Raw genomic sequence first — 18596 nt, forward strand, 5'->3', positions numbered from 1 at the left:
TTCGACTTGATTATTGTAGCTTGGCCTGATTTGTACAATAGCCGATATTACTGGCGCCACTAGCAGCGACATGGCAGAGAATCAACGTCCAGTCAGCGAAACCACTCCCCTTCTGGGTGATTCAGGGCCATACTCGGCTTTTACTACAGCCCAGAAACGCCTCATCATATTGGCAGCTGCTCTGGCGTCTAGCTTCTCGCCTTTATCGGCCAACATTTACTATCCGGCTTTGAACTCGATTGCAGCTGACCTCGGAGTAAGCAGCTCGCAGATCAACCTGACCATCACCACGTACATGGTACGTCTGCTACTCTATGGATGAGCACTAACAGACCAGCTATGTCAAGGAATCGCCCCGACCTTTATGGGGTCATTTGCCGACCAAGCCGGCCGTCGTCCTGCTTACATTCTGTGCTTTGGGATCTACATTGTCGGGAATATCGCATTGGCTCTGCAACACAGTTACCCGGCCTTGTTGATCTTACGTGCCATGCAGAGCTGTGGCAGCAGCGGCACTGTGGCACTGGCCTCGGCCGTTGCAGCCGACGTGATCACGTCTGCCGAGCGCGGCACGTACATGGCCATCACCTCGCTGGGGATTATCCTGGCTCCGTCCGTGGGTCCCCTGCTTGGGGGGATGCTGAGCCAGTACCTCGGCTGGCAGGCCATCTTCTGGTTCTTGGCTGTTGCCTCTAGTATCTTCTTCTTGCCACTGTTGCTCTTCTTTCCGGAGACGTGTCGGAATATCGTGGGTGATGGATCCATCGTGCCGCATGGATGGAACCGGTCCGTCCTGGTTTGGTACCGACAGCGGCACTCACCTGAGACTCTCACGCCGCCAGTGAAGGAGAGAATTGCCCTACCTAACCCCCTAGCCACCCTGCGTCTGCTACTCCACCGTCCCACTGGTCTCGTCCTCTTGTCCAATGGACTGCTCTTCGCCGGCTACTATGCCGTCACGGCCGGAATTCCCTCACAGTTCAAGGAAATCTACCAGATGAACGACCTCGCCATCGGCATGGTGTTTATTCCAGCTGGCATTGGCTCACTACTGAGCACGACCTTTAACGGGATGATTCTTGACTGGAACTATCGTCGTTTACAGCAGAAGTTTGGACACCCGGTGCAAAAGACTGGTCAAAACCACGGGTCGTTCCCTATCGAACAAGCCCGACTCCAGATCTGTCTCCCGCTAATAGTATTTTCCCTTTATACTACACGAGACTATGGTTAACATATGTTAGATCATCTCCGCCATAGCCATCCTCAGCTACGCCCTTCTAATGAGCCTAGCGACCCAGCCCCCTCTCTGGCAAGCACTGGCCCTCATCTTCACCATCAGCTTCGCCATCACGGCGGCATACAACATCATGAACATTCTGATCGTGGACCTGTACTACGCTACACCTGCGACGGCGATGGCGGCGAATAACCTGGTCCGGTGCTTTCTGGGGGCAGGGGCCACGGGGGTGGTGCATCCGGCGATAGTCCGGTGGGGAATAGACGAACATATGGATGGGTGAGTGGGGTGGTGGGGAGTTGTTTGTTTATTGTTGGTGGTGTATATGAGGGGAATGGAATGGAGGGTGCTGCAGCAGAGGGCGCAGAGATGTGAAGATGATATCGAGGGAGAGAATAGGGGGGGCAGAGGTGTGAAGATGGTGATATCGAGGTCCCAGTGGGTAGTCTAGCAAAAGAGTACAGGATGAGTTGGACGGATATGACTGTCCGACTGCGTATGTCCCCGTGGATAATATTTCCCGGAAGGCGTTACACTGGCGGTGAGCTATACACCATCTGGTGAGGTAGATATAAGATGTATCTTCACCACATTCAGAGAACAACAACAATCTAATCATCATGGCACTCTTCCTCGTTTTCCTCTTCAACATGGGCATAACCACCGCCCAAATCCACCCTCTCCTTCCCACCTACCAACAAACCCTGCATCTTCGATATCCCAATACTCCGTGGGTTCAACCCGGCGATACTCTCCTGATGTCAGGTAGCCCCCCATATCCTTCACTATCATGCCTTTAAAACTCCAAGCAACTGAACCCAACCTAATCCATAATCAATTGAATAGACACCCACCCCCTCCCCACCCTCAGCACCCTCAACCTCACTCCGACCTCAACCTACCTCCTACTCTTCGTCGACCTGGACGTGATCTACAACCGCACCAGCACCGTCATTCTCCACTGGTATCAACCAGATTTAGTTTTTTCTAACACCACAGCCCCAACCAACTCTACAACACCAACACCAACCCTAACTCCCCTCCCTATCCCCATCCCCAAACCCCCCCACGACAAGAACCCCACCCCCCGCTCCGCATCCTACATCCCCCCGCAACCCCACCCCACACCCACCACCGCTACGTCTACCTCCTCTACCCCCAACCAACGAATTATACCTTCCCAGTTTGCTTCGAGTATATTTTCCCTCCGACAGCGCATGCCCGGGCGGGGTTTGACGTGCTTCAATTTACGTCTGTGGGTGGATTGGGGGGTCCGATTGCGGGGAATTATTTTTTTGTGGAGAGGGATGAAACGATTTCTTTGAGTGGGACTGTTACTAGTATGAGTGTGACTCATTCAGAGGTTGGGAGTGGGAGTGGGAGTGGGATAGTACCGACGACGACTTCGTTGAAGAGTGCGCCTTGTGGGGGGGCTAGGAGTGGGAGTGGAATAACAGGGACAGGAACAGGAACAGGAACAACCACAGGCACAGAAACACTCACCACCAATACCCCAGACCGAATAATCCAAAAGAAAACCATACACACGGACGGTACCACAGAGGATATTGAAAAGAGATACCAGGTCGTGCTCCAGAATTGACTCATTACAAATGATATCAAATCAAACCAAACCAGAACCACAACCAGAGACAGAAAAAAAAATAAAAATCAGAGTAAGGGACTGAATAAGAACAAACCTAAAAATAGAATAAGAATAAAACCAAATAGGATAACAAATTGAAATGAAGGTAACACCGGGATAACATTCCCTTTTTAGGAAACCATCGCGAATAGTAGTAAGTAGCCTAGCCTAACAGCCTTGTTCAATAACGCTGCAACCCCCTTACCGTTCTGTCAGCTTACCTACTACTACTACTACTACTACTACTACCGCTACTACTACTACTACTACTACTACTACTACTAGGACTAATAAGTATCTAGTTATAGGATACCTACATGTTACAGGCTACTGACTGTTCCCGTTACTTCCGGGGTCTTGGTTTGGTCTTGGTCTTGTCCCCCATCCTAATTCTAATTAGTAAAGGGTAGTTACATGTGTTTTCATTGAGGATCTACTGTTGATTAGGGAGGAAGAGGGTAGGGTAGGTTATGTCAGCCCTGCGTGAATTCTTTCTAACTCACTAAGTAATGGTTACTTCAAACCTGCGTCTTATACCATATTCATACCCCACCAATCAGATATCGTGTCAGTCCCGACATGAACTATCCAGTCACACAACATTGTGCTTACTGGTGAGCGAGAAGGTAAACAGAAAATCATCAGCCTTAGAGGCGGAAATGGTGTGTAACGTACTTTTTCTCTTTCTTGGGTTTGGGTTCTCGTTGAGGGTGATGTAACCTACCTTCGGCCTGGGAGTTAGGATTGATGTTGTATGACGATAACGATGTGATGTGATGGATATGGTATGGCGTGCTGACTTACTGACTTTCTTGGCTGGGATTGGTACGAGATTAATTGGAAACGGAAATGAAAATGGAAAGGGATATACCTCGGGTGTAGCCTTGGTTGTGGTTCTGTGTTTTGTGTACGGGAATGTGCTTATTATCTAGCTTACTTACCTACCTACCTACCTACTTACCTGCCAAATAATTAAGGATCTGACCTATATTACTCAACCTCATACCATTCATCTATCTACTCTTCTACTATCCCCTCTATCACCACCAACCCCAACAACAAACCCAAAAAGAAAAAGAAATGGACCCCCCCACCCCCTCCCCAAAAGCGTCAAAGTCCGATCCACCTGCAACGCCTGCCAACAAGCCAAAATCCGCTGCAGCCACGAGAAACCCTCCTGTCGACGATGTCAAAAGCACAATTTGAGTTGTGTGTATAGTATGTCTCGACGGTTAGGACGACCAGCGAAGAAGAAAGATGGTGGGGAGGATATGGATACGTTGGAGTTGGATCATCATCATCACAATCACAATAATAATAATCGGGGAAGGAGTGGGTGTAAGAAGCAGAAGAAGAGAGTGGTTGATCAGGAGGAAAGTATTTTGGATGGTGATGGGGATGTGTTGGATGAGCATCCGTTGATGATGATGGATGAGGGGGTTGGGTTGGGGTTAGGGTTGGGGATGGGGATGGGGATTGGTATAGGTGTTGGTATGGGGGGTGGGAGTGGGAGTGGGATTGAGGAGACGGGGGTGGATACGGGGGGTTTTGTGGATGCGAGTCCGACGGCGTTGTGTGAGTTCTTTCTCTCTCTTTCTCTCTCTTTCTCTCTCTCTCTCTCTCTTTCTTCCTTCTGGTATGTGGATGAGTGTTGATGATATAGTCTCCGACGCCGGCATCGATCTCTCCACCGATAGCTGGCTACACGAATTCATGTCAAATCCTGCTGCCGATCTAGCACAAGAGAAAGAACTCCTCGATTCTCTCGGTCTCAGCAGCATCAAGCCCGAGAGTACCTGCGCGGAAAGGTCCCCCGATCTGAAAGACATCCCCAAGACACTCATCCCCGATGCATCGGACAGTCACTACATCGCTCCGACCAGCTTCGAACAGGACCCCTTGATCGAGGTGGACCCTCATCCCGAGTCAAAATACATCAAGGAAGAGTCCCTGTCCTGGCCACAGCCATTCTCGACAATGGACGACTTCCCAACCAGATCCATGGTCACGGAGGCGAGCGCCTTTACTCAAACCAAAGTATCCAAACGTCCATACGCATATGGCTTCCCCTCCACCACCGGGGATATCAAACCCCCTCCTGTCATGCTCGCACCACAGCATTACCAATGCCAATGCCACGAGAGAACTACCCAGGATCTAATCCGTGTGAATATCTTTGCATCGCGCGCGAGTCCCTGCGCGACCATCGACTCCATCATCTGCTGTCAACGCGTACTGCAGCAGTTATCCGAGATGATTCTGCAGTGTGGAGTTTGTTCCAGGACGAGATTGAATCTGCTGATGGTGGTGATTGTCAGTATCGATGGTCTGGTAAATGCCCTCGAGCCCATCACTGCCATGGAAACCGGTCTCGTGGATAGACTGTTCACCGGATACCACGATCAACTGCTGCCGGAGATTCCAGGGAACGCGAATGTTCTACGGTACCGAGGGAATGGTTCCAAGCGGCAGGTAGAGGCGTGTGCGTTGAAGATCGGGACATTCTGCGTCTCGTACGAAGACAAGTTCATCTTCATCAAACAGTTGTTGCTGTTTCGGTTGGGAGGACTCCTCGACACGGTCCGCAGGATTCAAGCCTGTACGCAGGACACCCTGGCAATGCCGGCATCACAAGGCCGATTGATGATGATTATGGAGACGGAGCAGCGGTTGCGGGCAGTGATTATTCGGACGCAGAGGATGTAATGTTGTATGTTGAATAAAAGCGTTGTTTTATACCATATCCCTTGGTAGACAGTAATCAGCATACATTCCAGCACGTAAATCGCATCTATACCTCTCACCTGCAGAGATCATACCCATCCAGTAGACGCTCCCCCTACAAGGATCCTCCTCCTCACTCCTCGCCATCTTGTATACCAGCCATCCATCCACCAGTCAGTCGCCCTCACCACTGTGCAACGCATCCACGGGACAAAGGACAAACACGTTCCACGATGAAGTGGCCATAACAACCCATCCCATCCTCGAAAGTGAAATGTGAGGCTGCCATGACAAAGCCATCACACGCTGAGGTTGTACTCTGCGTTGCGTTGGGTATGATGTCGACGCATGTGAAAGCACCACCACCACCTCCTCCTCCTCCACCCATACTATACCTCAACCTCACACCTGCATGCAACAACGACATCCCAATCTCAACAATGCCAAAGAGCAGCATCAGCATCCAAACCCTCACCATACCCATACCCAAACACACAACCACAACCACAAATACAACAATGGACACCACCACCACCCCAAAACCCCCCCCAACCCATGCCCCACACCCTAACAACAATGCACCTCCTCACCACCCTCCGCACCTTAACCCCCGTCCTCGAACTAAGCACAATCCTCGACCTCACGCAGCGAATCCACACCCACACGCAGGAAATCCTAACCTGTACCGAGTGCCGAACCCCGTCTTCACTCACCATGCTCCCCGCGCTAGCAGACCACTGTCTGGGACTATTCGAGGCGGTGTGCGTGGCGTATAATATGACTGGGACGAGTTCGAAAGGGTTGTTTGATGCGGGGCAGTCGCTGCCGCTGCCGAGGGTGATTTGTATGAGGAGTAAGACGCAGTTGGGACAGATGGAGTTGGATGAGAAGGAGGAGGGGTTGTTGGTTAGGATGCTGGTGGGGAGGGGGTGGGGAGGTTGGTGGAGGGGTTGGGGATGGTGGTTAAGGGGTGGAGGGTTGTTGGGGGAAGGATGGTGCTGGTGGTGGGGGGGTGAGGGCGTGTGAGGCGATGATGAGGCGGGTTGGGGCGTTTAGGGAGAAGATTGATGTTGATGTTGAGGGGGGGGTGAGGAGGGGTGGGTCTGGGTGTGGGGTTGGGGATGGGTATGTATGTGCGTTCGTTGTGTTAGGTTGATTGGCTGGGTTGGGTTGAGCTGGGCTAATGGATGAGTGTAGGACGACGACGAGGCCTATATGAGATGTGAGGTTTAGGTTAATAAATTAGATTATGAGTCTGAGACGAGTCTGAGTCTTCGATGAGACAGGCATTGTTCGCCGTTCAGAGACGGGACATGGTCGAGATAACGACAAAAGGAACAAATGCAAAGTCTGAGAACAGGGCTCAAAGAACAACAGGAAAAGTAAAGTACAGAATCATCACCTATCCTCCGACATTCCCTTGTAGGTACCAAGGTGTCCAGCAGTCGGCTCCAGTATTCGGTTGATCGAAGGTGGCGAGATTGAGTCGATTACTGAGGAAGATGACGCTTGAACACGCCGAGCCACTGGCCCCATCCAATTACTTTGCCCTCCATCGCCCACTTCACACTGGCAACGGTGGCCTTGTCAGGCTGAGCCAGGCCGAGAGGCTCACTCAGAGCAACAATGGTGAAGAAGTAACGGTGGTAGCCATGACCATAGGGGGGACAGGCACCGACGTAGGAGGATCCGAGAATGTTAGGCACGTACTTCCAGCCGGCGAAAGTGACGCGGCCCTCGACGTTGGGGTTCTCCTCAATGTCGTCGTGATAGGCGACGAAGCAGGTGGCTGGAATAGCGAAGAAGAGTCCGTGAACAAAGACCATGAAAGGTACGGGCACATCGGGGTCCTCGCAGAACAAGACAAATTCTTTAACATCTCCAGCAGGAGGCGAGTTCCAGCGCAGCTCGGGGAATTTGCCGCATTTGGCGCCATCGAGGTACGTATGATGATCAAGTAGAGCACAGCCAGGGAGACCACACTCCGGAGACTCGAGCTTCATGTTGGGGTGGGGGATATGAGCGAAAGCAGCGGACTTGACAAGCATGTATTTGTCGTGGTTTCGAATCCAATACAGGGCTTTGAAAAACACCAGCTGGATATAGGCCAGCACGAGCCAGAACATCTTGTTGATGCTTATCAGAAGAGACAATTTAGAAGGTTTATGAGCAGAGTTTGATGAAGTATGGAGCGTAAATGAGTAGAGCTTGTACGAAGTATTCAACGTAGATGAGTAGAGCTTGTACGAAGTATGGAACGTAGTGAGCAGAGCTGAGATGGAGTATGGAACGTAGACGAACGGAGAGAGAAGATTTGGAGGAACGGATTGGAAGGTTGAGGATGGAGGGAAAAGATCTCGACGTGTTGTTGACAGAAAACTATAGAAGCAGCCTGGGCCGGCCCGAAACCGGCGAGCAGGCAGTGAAGGTCATTTGCATTTAGTAGCCGTAAGTCATACTGTAAGTCATACTGTCGGTCATACTTGGCCCAGACAATTGTCCGGGCTGCCGTTGGGCAGGGATTCACTGAGTTAGTGGAGCAAGGATTGTTGTTATGGATGGTCGTTACGGCGACAGCATCAGTGACAGCATCAGTACAGCAGGGGCAGGTAACACGTCTGTCAACATGTAAGCACCATACCCATCTGAAGCATGCAGTGCAGTGCAAGACAATATAAGATGAAGCTGGCAAAGACAACCGAACTAATTGATCGTATCGATCGTATCAGATAAGAGTGGGCCAGAATGACGTAGGGTGCATTAGCGTGTTGTGCACACGCGAGGCTGACTCACCAGCACCAGTCAGCACAACTCCTGCTCATCTCCGCAGCTCTCCGAGACCTCCGACTGTTTTATCCTGTGATGGCCTGCTGTGAGAACTGATCGCTGCCTCTTCTTCTGATCCTGTCATGGCTTTTCCCTCTCCGCCAGCCTCTCCGGAGGGAACCGTGCAGGGCCGTCCGCCGCGCTATCCTGGCGAGGATACCACGCCTACCACCCGCAAGGAACTCTGGGGTTGGTATGCCTATGGCATCGCTGCTGAAGTGTTTGCCGTGTGCGGTGTGGGTAAGCTTCCTTATGCCTCATGTCAAGTATCCAGCTAACAGTATAGGCTCGTTCCTCCCTCTTACACTCGAGCAATTGGCCCGCGAGCGTGGATACCTCCAGAACAGCCATTTGCCGTGCGTCGGTCCCGACTCGCCTTCTGCGCCAAAGCCAGCCATGTTTCGTCGTGATGATAATGAACAATGTGTGGTTGGATTGATGGGACTGCAGATCAACACGGCCAGTTTTGCCATGTATACTTTTTCGTTGGCGGTGCTCGTGCAGGCATTGACCTTGATCTCGTTCAGCGCTCTGGCAGATTATGGTATGCCACCACACTCCACATCCTGGCGATACTGACAGATGCTAGAAAACAACCGAAAGACTCTGCTCCTTGCATTTGGATTCATCGGCTCAGCCACCAGCATGCTGTTCGTCTTCATTGCACCGCCGGTATTCGTGCTGGGCGCACTTCTGGTCGTCATTGGGATCGTCTGTCTCGGTTCATCCTTTGTCGTCCTCAACTCCTTCCTCCCAGTCCTAGTGGCCAATGATCCATCCATCCAAAAAGGCATCAAGGAATCCGAAGAACTGCACCAGCTGGACTCCGACGGCGAATACGTGCATGCCCGAGCATCCTTCGACACCGACCCCGAGTCACCCCGTCCTCCAACCGGCCTCGGACTGGGCGGCGCAACGGGCACCTCGTCACCAGAACTGCAGCTCTCCACCAAAATCTCCTCCAAAGGCGTCGGACTAGGTTACTGCGCAGCCGTGTTTGTCCAAATCCTCAGCATCCTGCTCCTCTTCGGCCTTTCCAAAACCCCCCTTCCAAAAGCATCCGGCACCCTCCCCCTCCGCTTCGTGCTCCTGCTCGTCGGCATCTGGTGGTTCGCCTTCACCCTCGTCAGCCGTCGCTGGCTGCGCAACCGCCCCGGCCCCCCACTGGAATCATCCACGCACCAAACCCGCCTTCGCATCTGGCTGCACCTCGTAGCCTTTGCCTGGAAATCCCTCTGGAAAACCATCCTCATCGCGATCCGCCTGCGCGAAGTCCTCATCTTCCTAATCGCCTGGTTCCTCCTCTCCGACGCAATGGCCACCGTCTCCGGCACCGCCATTCTCTTCGCCCGCACGGAACTCAAAATGAGCACCACAATGGTCGCCCTCCTCTCCATCACCGCCACCCTCTCCGGCATGGCTGGTGCCTTCCTTTGGCCCCTCGTCTCCCGCCGCTTCAACCTCAAACCCAACCACACCATCATGCTCTGCATCTGCCTCTTCGAACTCATCCCCCTGTACGGCATGCTCGCCTACATCCCCGTTTTCAAGAAATGGGGCGTGATCGGCCTCCAACAGCCCTGGGAAATCTACCCGCTGGCTATCGTCCACGGGATTGTCTCCGGGGGACTAGCGTCGTATTGTCGATCGTTCTTTGGACTGTTGATCCCGCCGGGCAGCGAAGCGGCATTTTATGCTCTGTATGCGGCAACGGATAAGGGGAGTTCGTTCATCGGACCGGCCATCGTGGGCGGGTTGATTGATGCCACGGGGCAGGTCAGATCGGGATTCTTCTTTATTGCGGTGTTGATTGTGCTTCCGATTCCGTTGGTTTGGATGGTGGATGCGGAGAAGGGCAGGAGAGAGGGGGTGAAGGTTGCAGAGGGGTTGGCTAGAGAGGGTGAGGGTGAGGGTGAGGAGGAGGCAGAGAGGTTGTTGGCTGGTAGGTAGGTAGGTAGACTTTGTTCTGCTGTTAAAGATAGATGCATTATGGATGATGATGAGATGAGATGAAGAATTACGGATAGGTAGTATACAACATTGACTTTGAACGTCTAACCACGTGATATACCTTACCATTCACCGTTACAATGTACTATACATCATCATACCATCACACCATCACACCATTAATCAACTAACCAACCATGCTATTAATTATAAACCAATACCAAACCACACCACACCAAACCCAACCCAAGAACCCCTCCCAAACAGAAACAAAATCACTCACAATCAACAACAACAACCACCCAAACCCCCACTTCGCCATTACTCGCCATCAGCGGGGTACAATGCACCCAGCGATCCCTCCCCTGGGGATTAAACCTCGTTACCCATTTAATCCTCGCCGTGACACTCCTCCCACTCATCAACGCATGGAGTAGTTCGTCCCGGACTGCAGAACTGCCCCCAATCCGGGACAGGAATGATGATTGTAGGATTCCTGGGATTTGGAGGGATGGGGAAGTGAAGAGGATTCGGAGGGAGGGGTAGGGGCGGACTAGGAGGTACTATTCATTGTTTTTTTAGTATGGTTGTTGGGAGGGTTTGTGGATTTGGGGATGCATTGGGGGGGACGTACATTCTCATAAACGCCCGTTAATGAGCCCTTGAATAACTCTGCTTTGAGATCTACTTCGCGGATGGCTTCCATTTCGAGGGATGAAGTGATGGACCACGAGCGAGTGTGTGTCTGGGCCTGGAGGGATGTTTTGGGTCGGGGTTGGAAGAGATTCCCGCCGACTTCGCTGGTTATGTTGAGTTCGTGAGGACTGAAGAGTTCGCTGAGGTTGCGGAAGGGGTCGGTTTGGGATGGGGTGGCTGGGCTTGGAGTTGATGATTCCGATGGCGATAGCGATGGGGACGGGGATCGTGCTTCGTCTTGCATGCGTTGTTTTTCTTGTAACGCGCGGAGAGACTCCATTTGTGCGCCGTCCATGGCCAGTCCGCTGACGTCGATTTGGGCCCCGATGAAGTACCGGACTTTGCCGTGGCTATCGCAGAGGGGGGCGCATTGCAGGAGGTTCATGAAGGGGGAGCCGTCGCGGCGGCTGTGGGAGTTAGGTTGGGTTTGGGATATCGGTGTGTAGGGGGCGTACTAGTTTAGGAAGAGTTCGGAGTGGTGGCGTCCTGCTTCTATGGCTTCTCGGATTCTTCGTACACTATTGGCATTTGTTTTAGGGCCTTGTAGGAAGCGACAGTTGCGTCCCAGGACGTAGTCCATTCCGTATTGTGTGGTGCGGTGGAACTCTGGATGATGAGGTTAGTATGTATGATGATGGAAGTGAAGAGACTCACCATCTGACGCAAAGATAATCGGATTATCTCGTCTCGATGGATCTGTGAGACAGAATACCTCGGCCAGCGCATCTGATGTCTTCGAGAACTTATGCGGAAGGGTACCCCGGACGCGCTCCTCGACTACTCGACTGGTAATGCTGATGCAGCGCGATGTGATGAACGCCGGGAGTTCTTCGTCTGTCAGCACTTGGAGCGCCTCTTGGACGCGCCACTGCAGTGCGGGATGAGTAGCCTCCCCGATCTTCCCAGACACAGAGATTGATGGTGGCGGGTCATCAATAAAGCATTGGACCAGTGCATTGGCGTATTCGATTGCTTTAAGCGCTTTGCGCGCATTCAAGTAGTAGGTTAGATGTCGCAAAGAGCGCGGACGCTCCTCGAGCAGAAACTCGCGGAAGCGCGAGAGATATCGTGGGTTATTGAGAATCGAGAGCATATGCTCTGAGGAGAACATGAGGTCAGCAAGGCGCTCCAGACTATGTAAGGGTGTTTCATGAGTGTCGTCAAGCGGCGCAATAAGGTCGTAGGAGAGTCCGGCTTCGTGGACGGGATTGAATTGGTCGGATCCATCGTAGGGATTTTGCTGCTGCAAAAGAGGGAGTTCATGGATCATGTAGTTTCGTCGGAGGGTCTTAATGGAAGGTCTGGATACGAGGCTGGTCGCATTGTTAAGAATGTTGGCTCTGCTGGGCGGACGAGGGAAACCGAGGAGGATTTCACTGGGGCGTCTCTCTGCACTTCTTTCTGTCAGTAAAGGCTAGCAGACGAGGGTATACTGCAAGACCTACTGCGACGGAGGATATTCATCCAATGCGACGGTGGATGGGTAAGAAGAGCGCAGAGAGTCTGCGTCGAAACCGCTGTAGTTCTCCATGATGGTCGCGCTGTTCCTGACCCGGGGCAGGACCACCCTTTATACAGCATGGCGATTTCAAATCCAGTGATATATCTAGTGATCGCTGAGACTTCCACCTTGGTTATAGACAGGTAGAAAAGGCAACCTCAGATGCGCCGCGAAGCGATCGAGAACGAACTGCGGCGTCGCAGATGCCGAACCGATCGATCGATGCGGGCAGCTGTCACCCACGAGATCGGTCCGTCGTTCATGCATGATGCAATCGCGCATGTGATGTGTCATACTATTGATCTACAGAGGGATCGGGCGTCTAGATCGTCAACTCATGGCGATGTGGCTATCTGACACTGTGATCTATCTGCAAGAACTTCCATCTATAGAACACGAATCCATCTACGGGGTAGATTGAACTGGATCTCTTTTCCGCGCTCGGGCCCCTATTGACTAGAAGGACCGGACTTTGATGAAAGTCGTAAACTCCCCATCCTCCAAGGCTGCGCCCGTCACGGGATCGGCGCTGTCAGGGCCCAGCAGTCTGAACAGCCAGTATGGCAGCTTCGACCCTGAATCAGACCACTCCTTGATCGCCCAAGTCGTCACATTGTTGGCTCCGATGAACAGGCCATCCTGCTGCACCCCGTCCACGTAGTGATGGTAGAATTCCACGGGAATCGTTGCCTCAGCAGGCAATCCCCACATCAAGTATGCGGTGTAGGGGATGGAGGTTATATTCCATGGCTGGTAGCTATAGCCGCTGACGCCCGTTTCGACGAGTCCAGTGAGAAGTGAAGGAGAGTCGTCTTCGCAAACGATGGGGTTCTTGGCCTCGTCGTTTCGGGATCCAATTGCAATCTAGATACCCCGTTAGTGGAACTGCACACTGCTGGGTCTGTCTACTTACATATCCTTCATGAATACCGGTTTCGCCCGCAGTTCTGAAAACCACGCTGGTGTCGCCGAATCCTTCGATCGAGCATGCTTGATCCGAGGCGGTGGTGTTGACACAACCGCTGACCACCAACATGAATTGGCTGGTCGATCCAGTCTCCGAGTCGTAGGAGTCGATGTTGGCGCATCCGCCTGTGGCGACGACGGGCTGCACGGTAGCAGCGTAGGCAGAGCCTAGCATGGAAAGACTAGTAAGAATGGCGGGAATCATCGTGTAGTGTGGTAGAGTGAATGAGGATGGATGAGAAACTTAACGAGTCCTCAGCGGTATTTATACACGGGATAGTCATCTCCGGGCACTCAAAAACGCGACAGGCCTGACTCAAGCCGTTGCCGGTTCTGCAACATTGAGGCTATCCCATCTCCATCAGGAAATGTCTCAGGCAAGCTCGTGGGGGCGAACGCAAGCTGGTCGCGGATTGGCGGTTGACCTTGCCGACGGGGCACCATTGACGGCTAGATCCGTCGCTGCTGGACCCTCGGCATAGGCAGCCCTCGTATCCTGCCTGGAAGGATCGTATTCTGCCTACATGCAGGGTCTGTTGCAGAGCTGCCTGGTTGATGTCTGTTTTAATATATAGTCCGATATCGATTTGGTCTCGGGAATTTCTTGAAACATGTCCAATCGGAGTTGCACTTTGTCTGACACGACATGTCCCGTAGACTCCGATGACGGGATGATCGTTGGGGTGAGATCATGTCGTGCCCATGCCATGTGGGGACACAGAGGCCTTCCTTGTCAGCGCCTCATGAATTGATCAAGTTTCACCACAGCGGTCTATTATAGCCATTTCTGTCCTTCTAAGAGTCTTCCCTAGATATTCGCTCGTTCCATCACTTCTGTTTTAATAGAGCACCCGGACTGCATTGAGTAATGACCATAAGCGAGGCAGTATATAGTGTGCCATTAGACCTATAACTTGATCGAGATTAAATCCCCACTGAGGAAATATGTCTGAAAAGCCGGTTAAAGCCAGTTTCGCATAGATGTCGCTGGTTGGACACCTCCGATCAGAAGACCGCCAAAGTCCCAGATTAGAAGAGATATTCGGGCATAGGGACTCCGATATGTGCAAAATCCAGCACCAGGCCTAGATGATTTGTTAAGGGTCAAAAAGTGAATTCGGGAGCCCTGCATCTGTGCCAGAATCAAGCTCCGCTTATGGCAAAGAAACAGCAATTGATACCTACACCAAGACTTCAGTTTCTAAACTCGGATAGTATTACGAGTTGGTAGGCCGCCTCGTGTCATGTTGCCTGAGGCAGTCAGCTTCGGAATAACTATGCTCCTAATGTTTGTCCCAGCCGATGGATTATAATAATTCCGATGCCGACTCGTATCCCCATGGGGAACCTCGATAGCCAGGGGCAATCATACCAGTCTGGATCCTGGTCAAGTTGGCGTAAACGACCGATGATCTGGCATAGCTGATCGCAGAGTACTCTTTTATCTGTGCTTTTCAAATCATCCTAGGCATCGTGCAAAGTCCGCCCGTCAATGAGCTCCATGTAAATAAAGACATAGTCTTCGTCGGTTCTCCATCCGTAGATTTCAGGTACTGGAACGGTGTCACCGAAAACCCGTCTCAGCATCCACAGGCACTGAGCTTCGGCAACAGTAACAGTACGACCAAGTTTGACAATGAGGTTGAGGTGTTCGAATACCACGGGCTGTTGCCGGGATTTCGTAAAGTCGCGCGATAAAGCCTTCACTTCCGCTGGTGATGGGAGGCGCCGATTGGGTTTCGCAAAAAACGAGGACTCCAGAAAATCCGCCTTCGGCTTTGTCGGATCGGGTAGTTTAGAAGGCGGAATTGGATTTAGAGTGGAAGTGTTGCTTGGGGAATCCATCATGAGGGTGCTGAATGTTCTAGATACTGCATGTGCGGGTGCCAAAGAGAGCTGGTCATCAATCACGATCACCACGGTAACGACTGTCAGCGAAAAGCTGCAGACAATGACTAACCAGGGGAAAGGCACATGACCTCCAACGGCTCGTCCATTGTGGGATCAAAAAAATGTAGTGATAGCATGGCACGTGGCCCCATGGAATATGCTGCATGACAAGGATGAGCGTTGCAGTTTAAATCTTAATTGCATAAATAGAATTACGGATAAGTTATCCAGGACCCACAGGAACTTAATTTTGATTTTCCTTCTTTCCCTAATTCCCCTTACTCTGTGCGACGCGTTCCTGCTTCTTGTCTGTCATTGACATGGTATCAGGAATCTCAGCTCCGCACCATCACGGCAACAATAAGAGATACTTAATTCAAAGTGATAGGCCCTCGCCTGGTACTCGACAGCTGTTATGTGTTAAGAGGCTCTCTATAGGTTGTAGCAGCCAGACTAATCCAACCTAGAGCAGCAAGGTGAGATGACCCAGCCTTGATCTTTGCGCCAATCTCCAGACCCGCATGCATGTCAGAACCTTATTGTGGATCTTCAGATGCAGATCCACTCAATCTTGTCGGTATGTAACTGAGACAGACAGATATCACCAATAGATGAGTCTTCTGATGCTGCATCTAGGAATATCAAGGGCAGGGGTATGAATAGATGGCCCGATACCTTTCTATAGATTCGGGCTATCCTCAACAACAACCAGAGACAACAGATATCAAAGCCCTTATGCGTTTTTCATGCTTTACATCAACAGCTTTCCAGAATATGTGCCGTCTATCGAACAGACAGCCCTCCTACATGTTGAGCTCAGGACCTCAAGTCTGACTAAAGCAGTCCTGTCCTCACTTTTCATAGATTGTTACCTCAATTCAGTCCGATGGACGCGAGATACAATACTGGAGACCATCCTCGTTGATAAAAAGCTTCATACTAACGGGGAATACCAAGTCTGTCGCAGGCTCATCATATCTAGTACTGAAGGGATCTCCACCTCTGCGGACCCTCTGATTGGCTCCTTCGTTTATAAAAGGCCCCTGGCCGGTGTCGGTGGGCTCGTGCCAGGACTCGAGCCACTACGGAGCACTGCTGGGATGGAACGGGAAACATCCCGCCTAGCGGCATCCACTTCAGCCTCGTCCGGTGGAGATGGCCCAAAGGCATCTGTTTATTTATTTGGCCAGTTTCTCTAACAATTGTCCAGCAGAATCAAAACCTCGTTCACAATGTTAGCACCTCGACGCAAAACACGCACGACAAAGTCCAAGACAGGATGTCGTACCTGTCGGTGGGTGGATTCCCGGCTCCGTCATGAATTCGCGACTAACCATGGTGTCAGAGCTCGCCGTATCAAGTGTGATGAACTGCCTGGAGCATGTCGAAACTGCACCTCGACAGGTCGTGTCTGTGAGGGATATGATGCATATCGACTGCCAGTGCGGCGCACCCGACGAGACGCCGGTCCAGAAGGCTTGGTGCTCACGCAAACTCCAAGCGGGCTACGTTGGAAGATCACCTCAGATGAGAGGCGATGCCTTTCCTTCTTCCAGCATCGCACCATTCCAGACCTGGTTGGTCTTTATGATTCGCCTCTCTGGCAAAAGCTGGTTCTCCAATTGAGCCATGCGGAGCCGGTTGTGTATCATTCTGTCGTTGCACTTGCGGCAACTCATCAAGCCCTGGAAGTCAACAAGAAACCCTGTTTCAAACAAAGTTCAAAAAACATCTGGTCGCAGTTTGCACTGGAGCGGTCTAGTAAAGCTGTAGCGTTGTTGACTCAACGTCGCATGTCGCAGGATCCCCAGTTGCAGGAAGTGACGTTGGTTAGCTGCCTCCTGTTCCTCACTCGCGAGCTCCTCTGCGGAAATTATGATGTTGCATCTCTGCATGTTTTAGGGGGTCTGAAAATACTGAAGCAACTGGGTATTCAAAGAAGAATCTCGGGCACATTGATATCGCCGGTCGAGCAATGTGTGGTTGAAATGTTCTTGCACCTACAGATGCAATCTGTGTATTACGGGACCGGGGCGCCATTGACAGTTGACGATGATTTTGTGTATCACCAGCCATATGAGGATTACTTGCTTATTTTTCGCCGATTACAAGATGCGCGACAGGTGTTCGAGCCCCTTCTGAACACAGCTTTTCTCTTCGTAGCATCCTGTCGGCATCGGTCCGACGAAGAGCTCTTGGCAGGATACAGCAATTTGGAGCAGAAACAACTCCTGCTTCTTTCTTACTTCAGTCGATACCTTGAGCAATTTGAGCTGCTGTATCATGGAGCATACATCCTTCTCAATCAAAGAGAGCAGCGAGAGGCAGATATGACCAAGCTGACTTGCCTCAGTGCTCTCTTATCGCTCAAGACCTGTCTATTGAGCAAGGATCAGCTGTTCCCAGACTATCTCACCCCAGAATGCGAGGCACTTGTTTCATTTGCTGAAGCCGTCGTTGGCAGACTACAATCGCATTCTCTGATAACCCTAGACAGCGCCGTTATTGCAGGTTTATACAATGCCTCGTACAAATGCTCTGACTTCAGTGTCAGAGTGAGGGCAATAGACGCCTTGCGATCCTGGCAACACTGGGAGGGGTTTTTACATTCTGGCATCACCGCCGATATTCTCGAGGAAAGCATGAGGGGAGACCTGTTGAAACTGAAACAGAAGCGGGATACGACAGGACGCTGCCTACCTCCAGGCGTATCTTTTATAACGACACCTGATGGACAGGGTTACGCACGTGTGCCGTATAGGATTGGACAGGCTGAGAGAGAACGGTGGATAAGCATGGAGACACCGGCTTCACTCTTTGCCGCCTTCTCAGCTAATAAGACGTCCTCGAAATGGGCCTGTGTTCGGTCTCTTGGTACTTGCTCACCTGCTGGCAGATGGGCTTTTATATCAGAGCGGGGGTCTCACGATGGAGAAAGCCGAGGTCGTTGGGTTCTTTTCCCTTCATAAGGTGTAAGCACAGACCAGTTGCTACTCTATATATCTAGAGATCATGTTGGAAGAATTCAACTAGACGAATACTTTTGATAAGGCTTACCTTTGATAATAACCAAAAGAGCTTGTTGAGTATAGACATCGTGGTTCCTCTACAAGTCTGCCATCACGTTGGTCAAAGTTTATGATAAGTGACATACAACT

General features: G+C 51.5%; 8 protein-coding genes across 8 annotated transcripts; 4 read left to right on the forward strand and 4 right to left on the reverse strand.

The window, feature by feature from the left end:
* Positions 1-70: 70 nt before the first annotated feature.
* Positions 71-1691, forward strand: BO94DRAFT_525612 (putative MFS efflux transporter; the record flags this gene model as incomplete). Its single annotated transcript, XM_025610314.1, has 3 exons — positions 71-298; positions 338-1198; positions 1245-1691. The coding sequence occupies 3 exons, from the start codon at positions 71-73 to the stop codon at positions 1521-1523; spliced, it is 1368 nt and encodes a 455-aa protein (XP_025463092.1). The 3' UTR covers positions 1524-1691.
* A 2282-nt stretch (positions 1692-3973) lies between these two features.
* Positions 3974-6635, forward strand: BO94DRAFT_476006 (Zn(II)2Cys6 transcription factor domain-containing protein; the record flags this gene model as incomplete). The annotated part of the gene is made up of 3 exons (XM_025608589.1): positions 3974-4329; positions 4466-5587; positions 6236-6635. Coding segments are annotated over 3 exons (1878 nt in total), but the record flags the coding sequence as incomplete, so codon positions are not given.
* Positions 6636-7099: 464 nt separating this feature from the next.
* Positions 7100-7735, reverse strand: BO94DRAFT_550149 (YbhB/YbcL family Raf kinase inhibitor-like protein; the record flags this gene model as incomplete). The annotated part of the gene is made up of 1 exon (XM_025613480.1): positions 7100-7735. The coding sequence occupies one exon, from the start codon at positions 7733-7735 to the stop codon at positions 7100-7102; it is 636 nt and encodes a 211-aa protein (XP_025463094.1).
* Positions 7736-8127: 392 nt separating this feature from the next.
* Positions 8128-10484, forward strand: BO94DRAFT_250659 (MFS transporter). The gene is made up of 4 exons (XM_025606430.1): positions 8128-8675; positions 8722-8979; positions 9025-10313; positions 10359-10484. Exons 1-4 carry the CDS (start codon positions 8519-8521, stop codon positions 10383-10385), a joined length of 1731 nt encoding a protein of 576 aa, XP_025463095.1. The 5' UTR covers positions 8128-8518; the 3' UTR covers positions 10386-10484.
* Positions 10485-10522: 38 nt separating this feature from the next.
* Positions 10523-12793, reverse strand: BO94DRAFT_250619 (uncharacterized protein). The gene is made up of 5 exons (XM_025606429.1): positions 12527-12793; positions 11736-12475; positions 11537-11687; positions 11020-11488; positions 10523-10948 (listed from the first exon to the last, which is right to left on the reverse strand). The coding sequence occupies exons 1-5, from the start codon at positions 12610-12612 to the stop codon at positions 10661-10663; spliced, it is 1734 nt and encodes a 577-aa protein (XP_025463096.1). The 5' UTR covers positions 12613-12793; the 3' UTR covers positions 10523-10660.
* A 1-nt stretch (position 12794) lies between these two features.
* On the reverse strand, positions 12795-13875 carry BO94DRAFT_250618 (uncharacterized protein). Its single transcript, XM_025606428.1, has 2 exons — positions 13496-13875; positions 12795-13446 (listed from the first exon to the last, which is right to left on the reverse strand). The coding sequence occupies exons 1-2, from the start codon at positions 13751-13753 to the stop codon at positions 13039-13041; spliced, it is 666 nt and encodes a 221-aa protein (XP_025463097.1). The 5' UTR covers positions 13754-13875; the 3' UTR covers positions 12795-13038.
* A 1043-nt stretch (positions 13876-14918) lies between these two features.
* BO94DRAFT_539277 (uncharacterized protein) lies at positions 14919-15399 on the reverse strand (the record flags this gene model as incomplete). The annotated part of the gene is made up of 1 exon (XM_025612670.1): positions 14919-15399. The coding sequence occupies one exon, from the start codon at positions 15394-15396 to the stop codon at positions 15013-15015; it is 384 nt and encodes a 127-aa protein (XP_025463098.1). The 3' UTR covers positions 14919-15012.
* A 1118-nt stretch (positions 15400-16517) lies between these two features.
* Positions 16518-18425, forward strand: BO94DRAFT_525626 (Zn(II)2Cys6 transcription factor). The gene is made up of 2 exons (XM_025610315.1): positions 16518-16732; positions 16784-18425. Exons 1-2 carry the CDS (start codon positions 16671-16673, stop codon positions 18405-18407), a joined length of 1686 nt encoding a protein of 561 aa, XP_025463099.1. The 5' UTR covers positions 16518-16670; the 3' UTR covers positions 18408-18425.
* Positions 18426-18596: the final 171 nt, after the last annotated feature.

Source organism: Aspergillus sclerotioniger, assembly GCF_003184525.1.
Source record: "Aspergillus sclerotioniger CBS 115572 chromosome Unknown BO94scaffold_34, whole genome shotgun sequence".
NCBI classification, from domain to species: Eukaryota; Fungi; Ascomycota; class Eurotiomycetes; order Eurotiales; family Aspergillaceae; genus Aspergillus; species Aspergillus sclerotioniger.

Bases quoted from the DNA above. Each gene is read 5' to 3' on its own strand.
- BO94DRAFT_250619 (XM_025606429.1), bottom strand. From the start codon at position 12,612: ATGGAGAACTACAGCGGTTTCGACGCAGACTCTCTGCGCTCTTCTTAC. The intron at 12,476-12,526 runs GTAGGTCTTGCA...GACAGAAAGAAG, and splicing joins GATGAATATCCTCCGTCGCA to TGCAGAGAGACGCCCCAGTG. The intron at 11,688-11,735 runs GTGAGTCTCTTC...CTCATCATCCAG, and splicing joins GATTATCTTTGCGTCAGATG to AGTTCCACCGCACCACACAA.
- BO94DRAFT_525626 (XM_025610315.1), top strand. From the start codon at position 16,671: ATGTTAGCACCTCGACGCAAAACACGCACGACAAAGTCCAAGACAGGA. The intron at 16,733-16,783 runs GTGGGTGGATTC...CCATGGTGTCAG, and splicing joins ACAGGATGTCGTACCTGTCG to AGCTCGCCGTATCAAGTGTG.
- BO94DRAFT_250618 (XM_025606428.1), bottom strand. From the start codon at position 13,753: ATGATTCCCGCCATTCTTACTAGTCTTTCCATGCTAGGCTCTGCCTAC. The intron at 13,447-13,495 runs GTAAGTAGACAG...CGGGGTATCTAG, and splicing joins CCGGTATTCATGAAGGATAT to ATTGCAATTGGATCCCGAAA.
- BO94DRAFT_250659 (XM_025606430.1), top strand. From the start codon at position 8,519: ATGGCTTTTCCCTCTCCGCCAGCCTCTCCGGAGGGAACCGTGCAGGGC. The intron at 8,676-8,721 runs GTAAGCTTCCTT...CTAACAGTATAG, and splicing joins GTTTGCCGTGTGCGGTGTGG to GCTCGTTCCTCCCTCTTACA. The intron at 8,980-9,024 runs GTATGCCACCAC...GACAGATGCTAG, and splicing joins CAGCGCTCTGGCAGATTATG to AAAACAACCGAAAGACTCTG.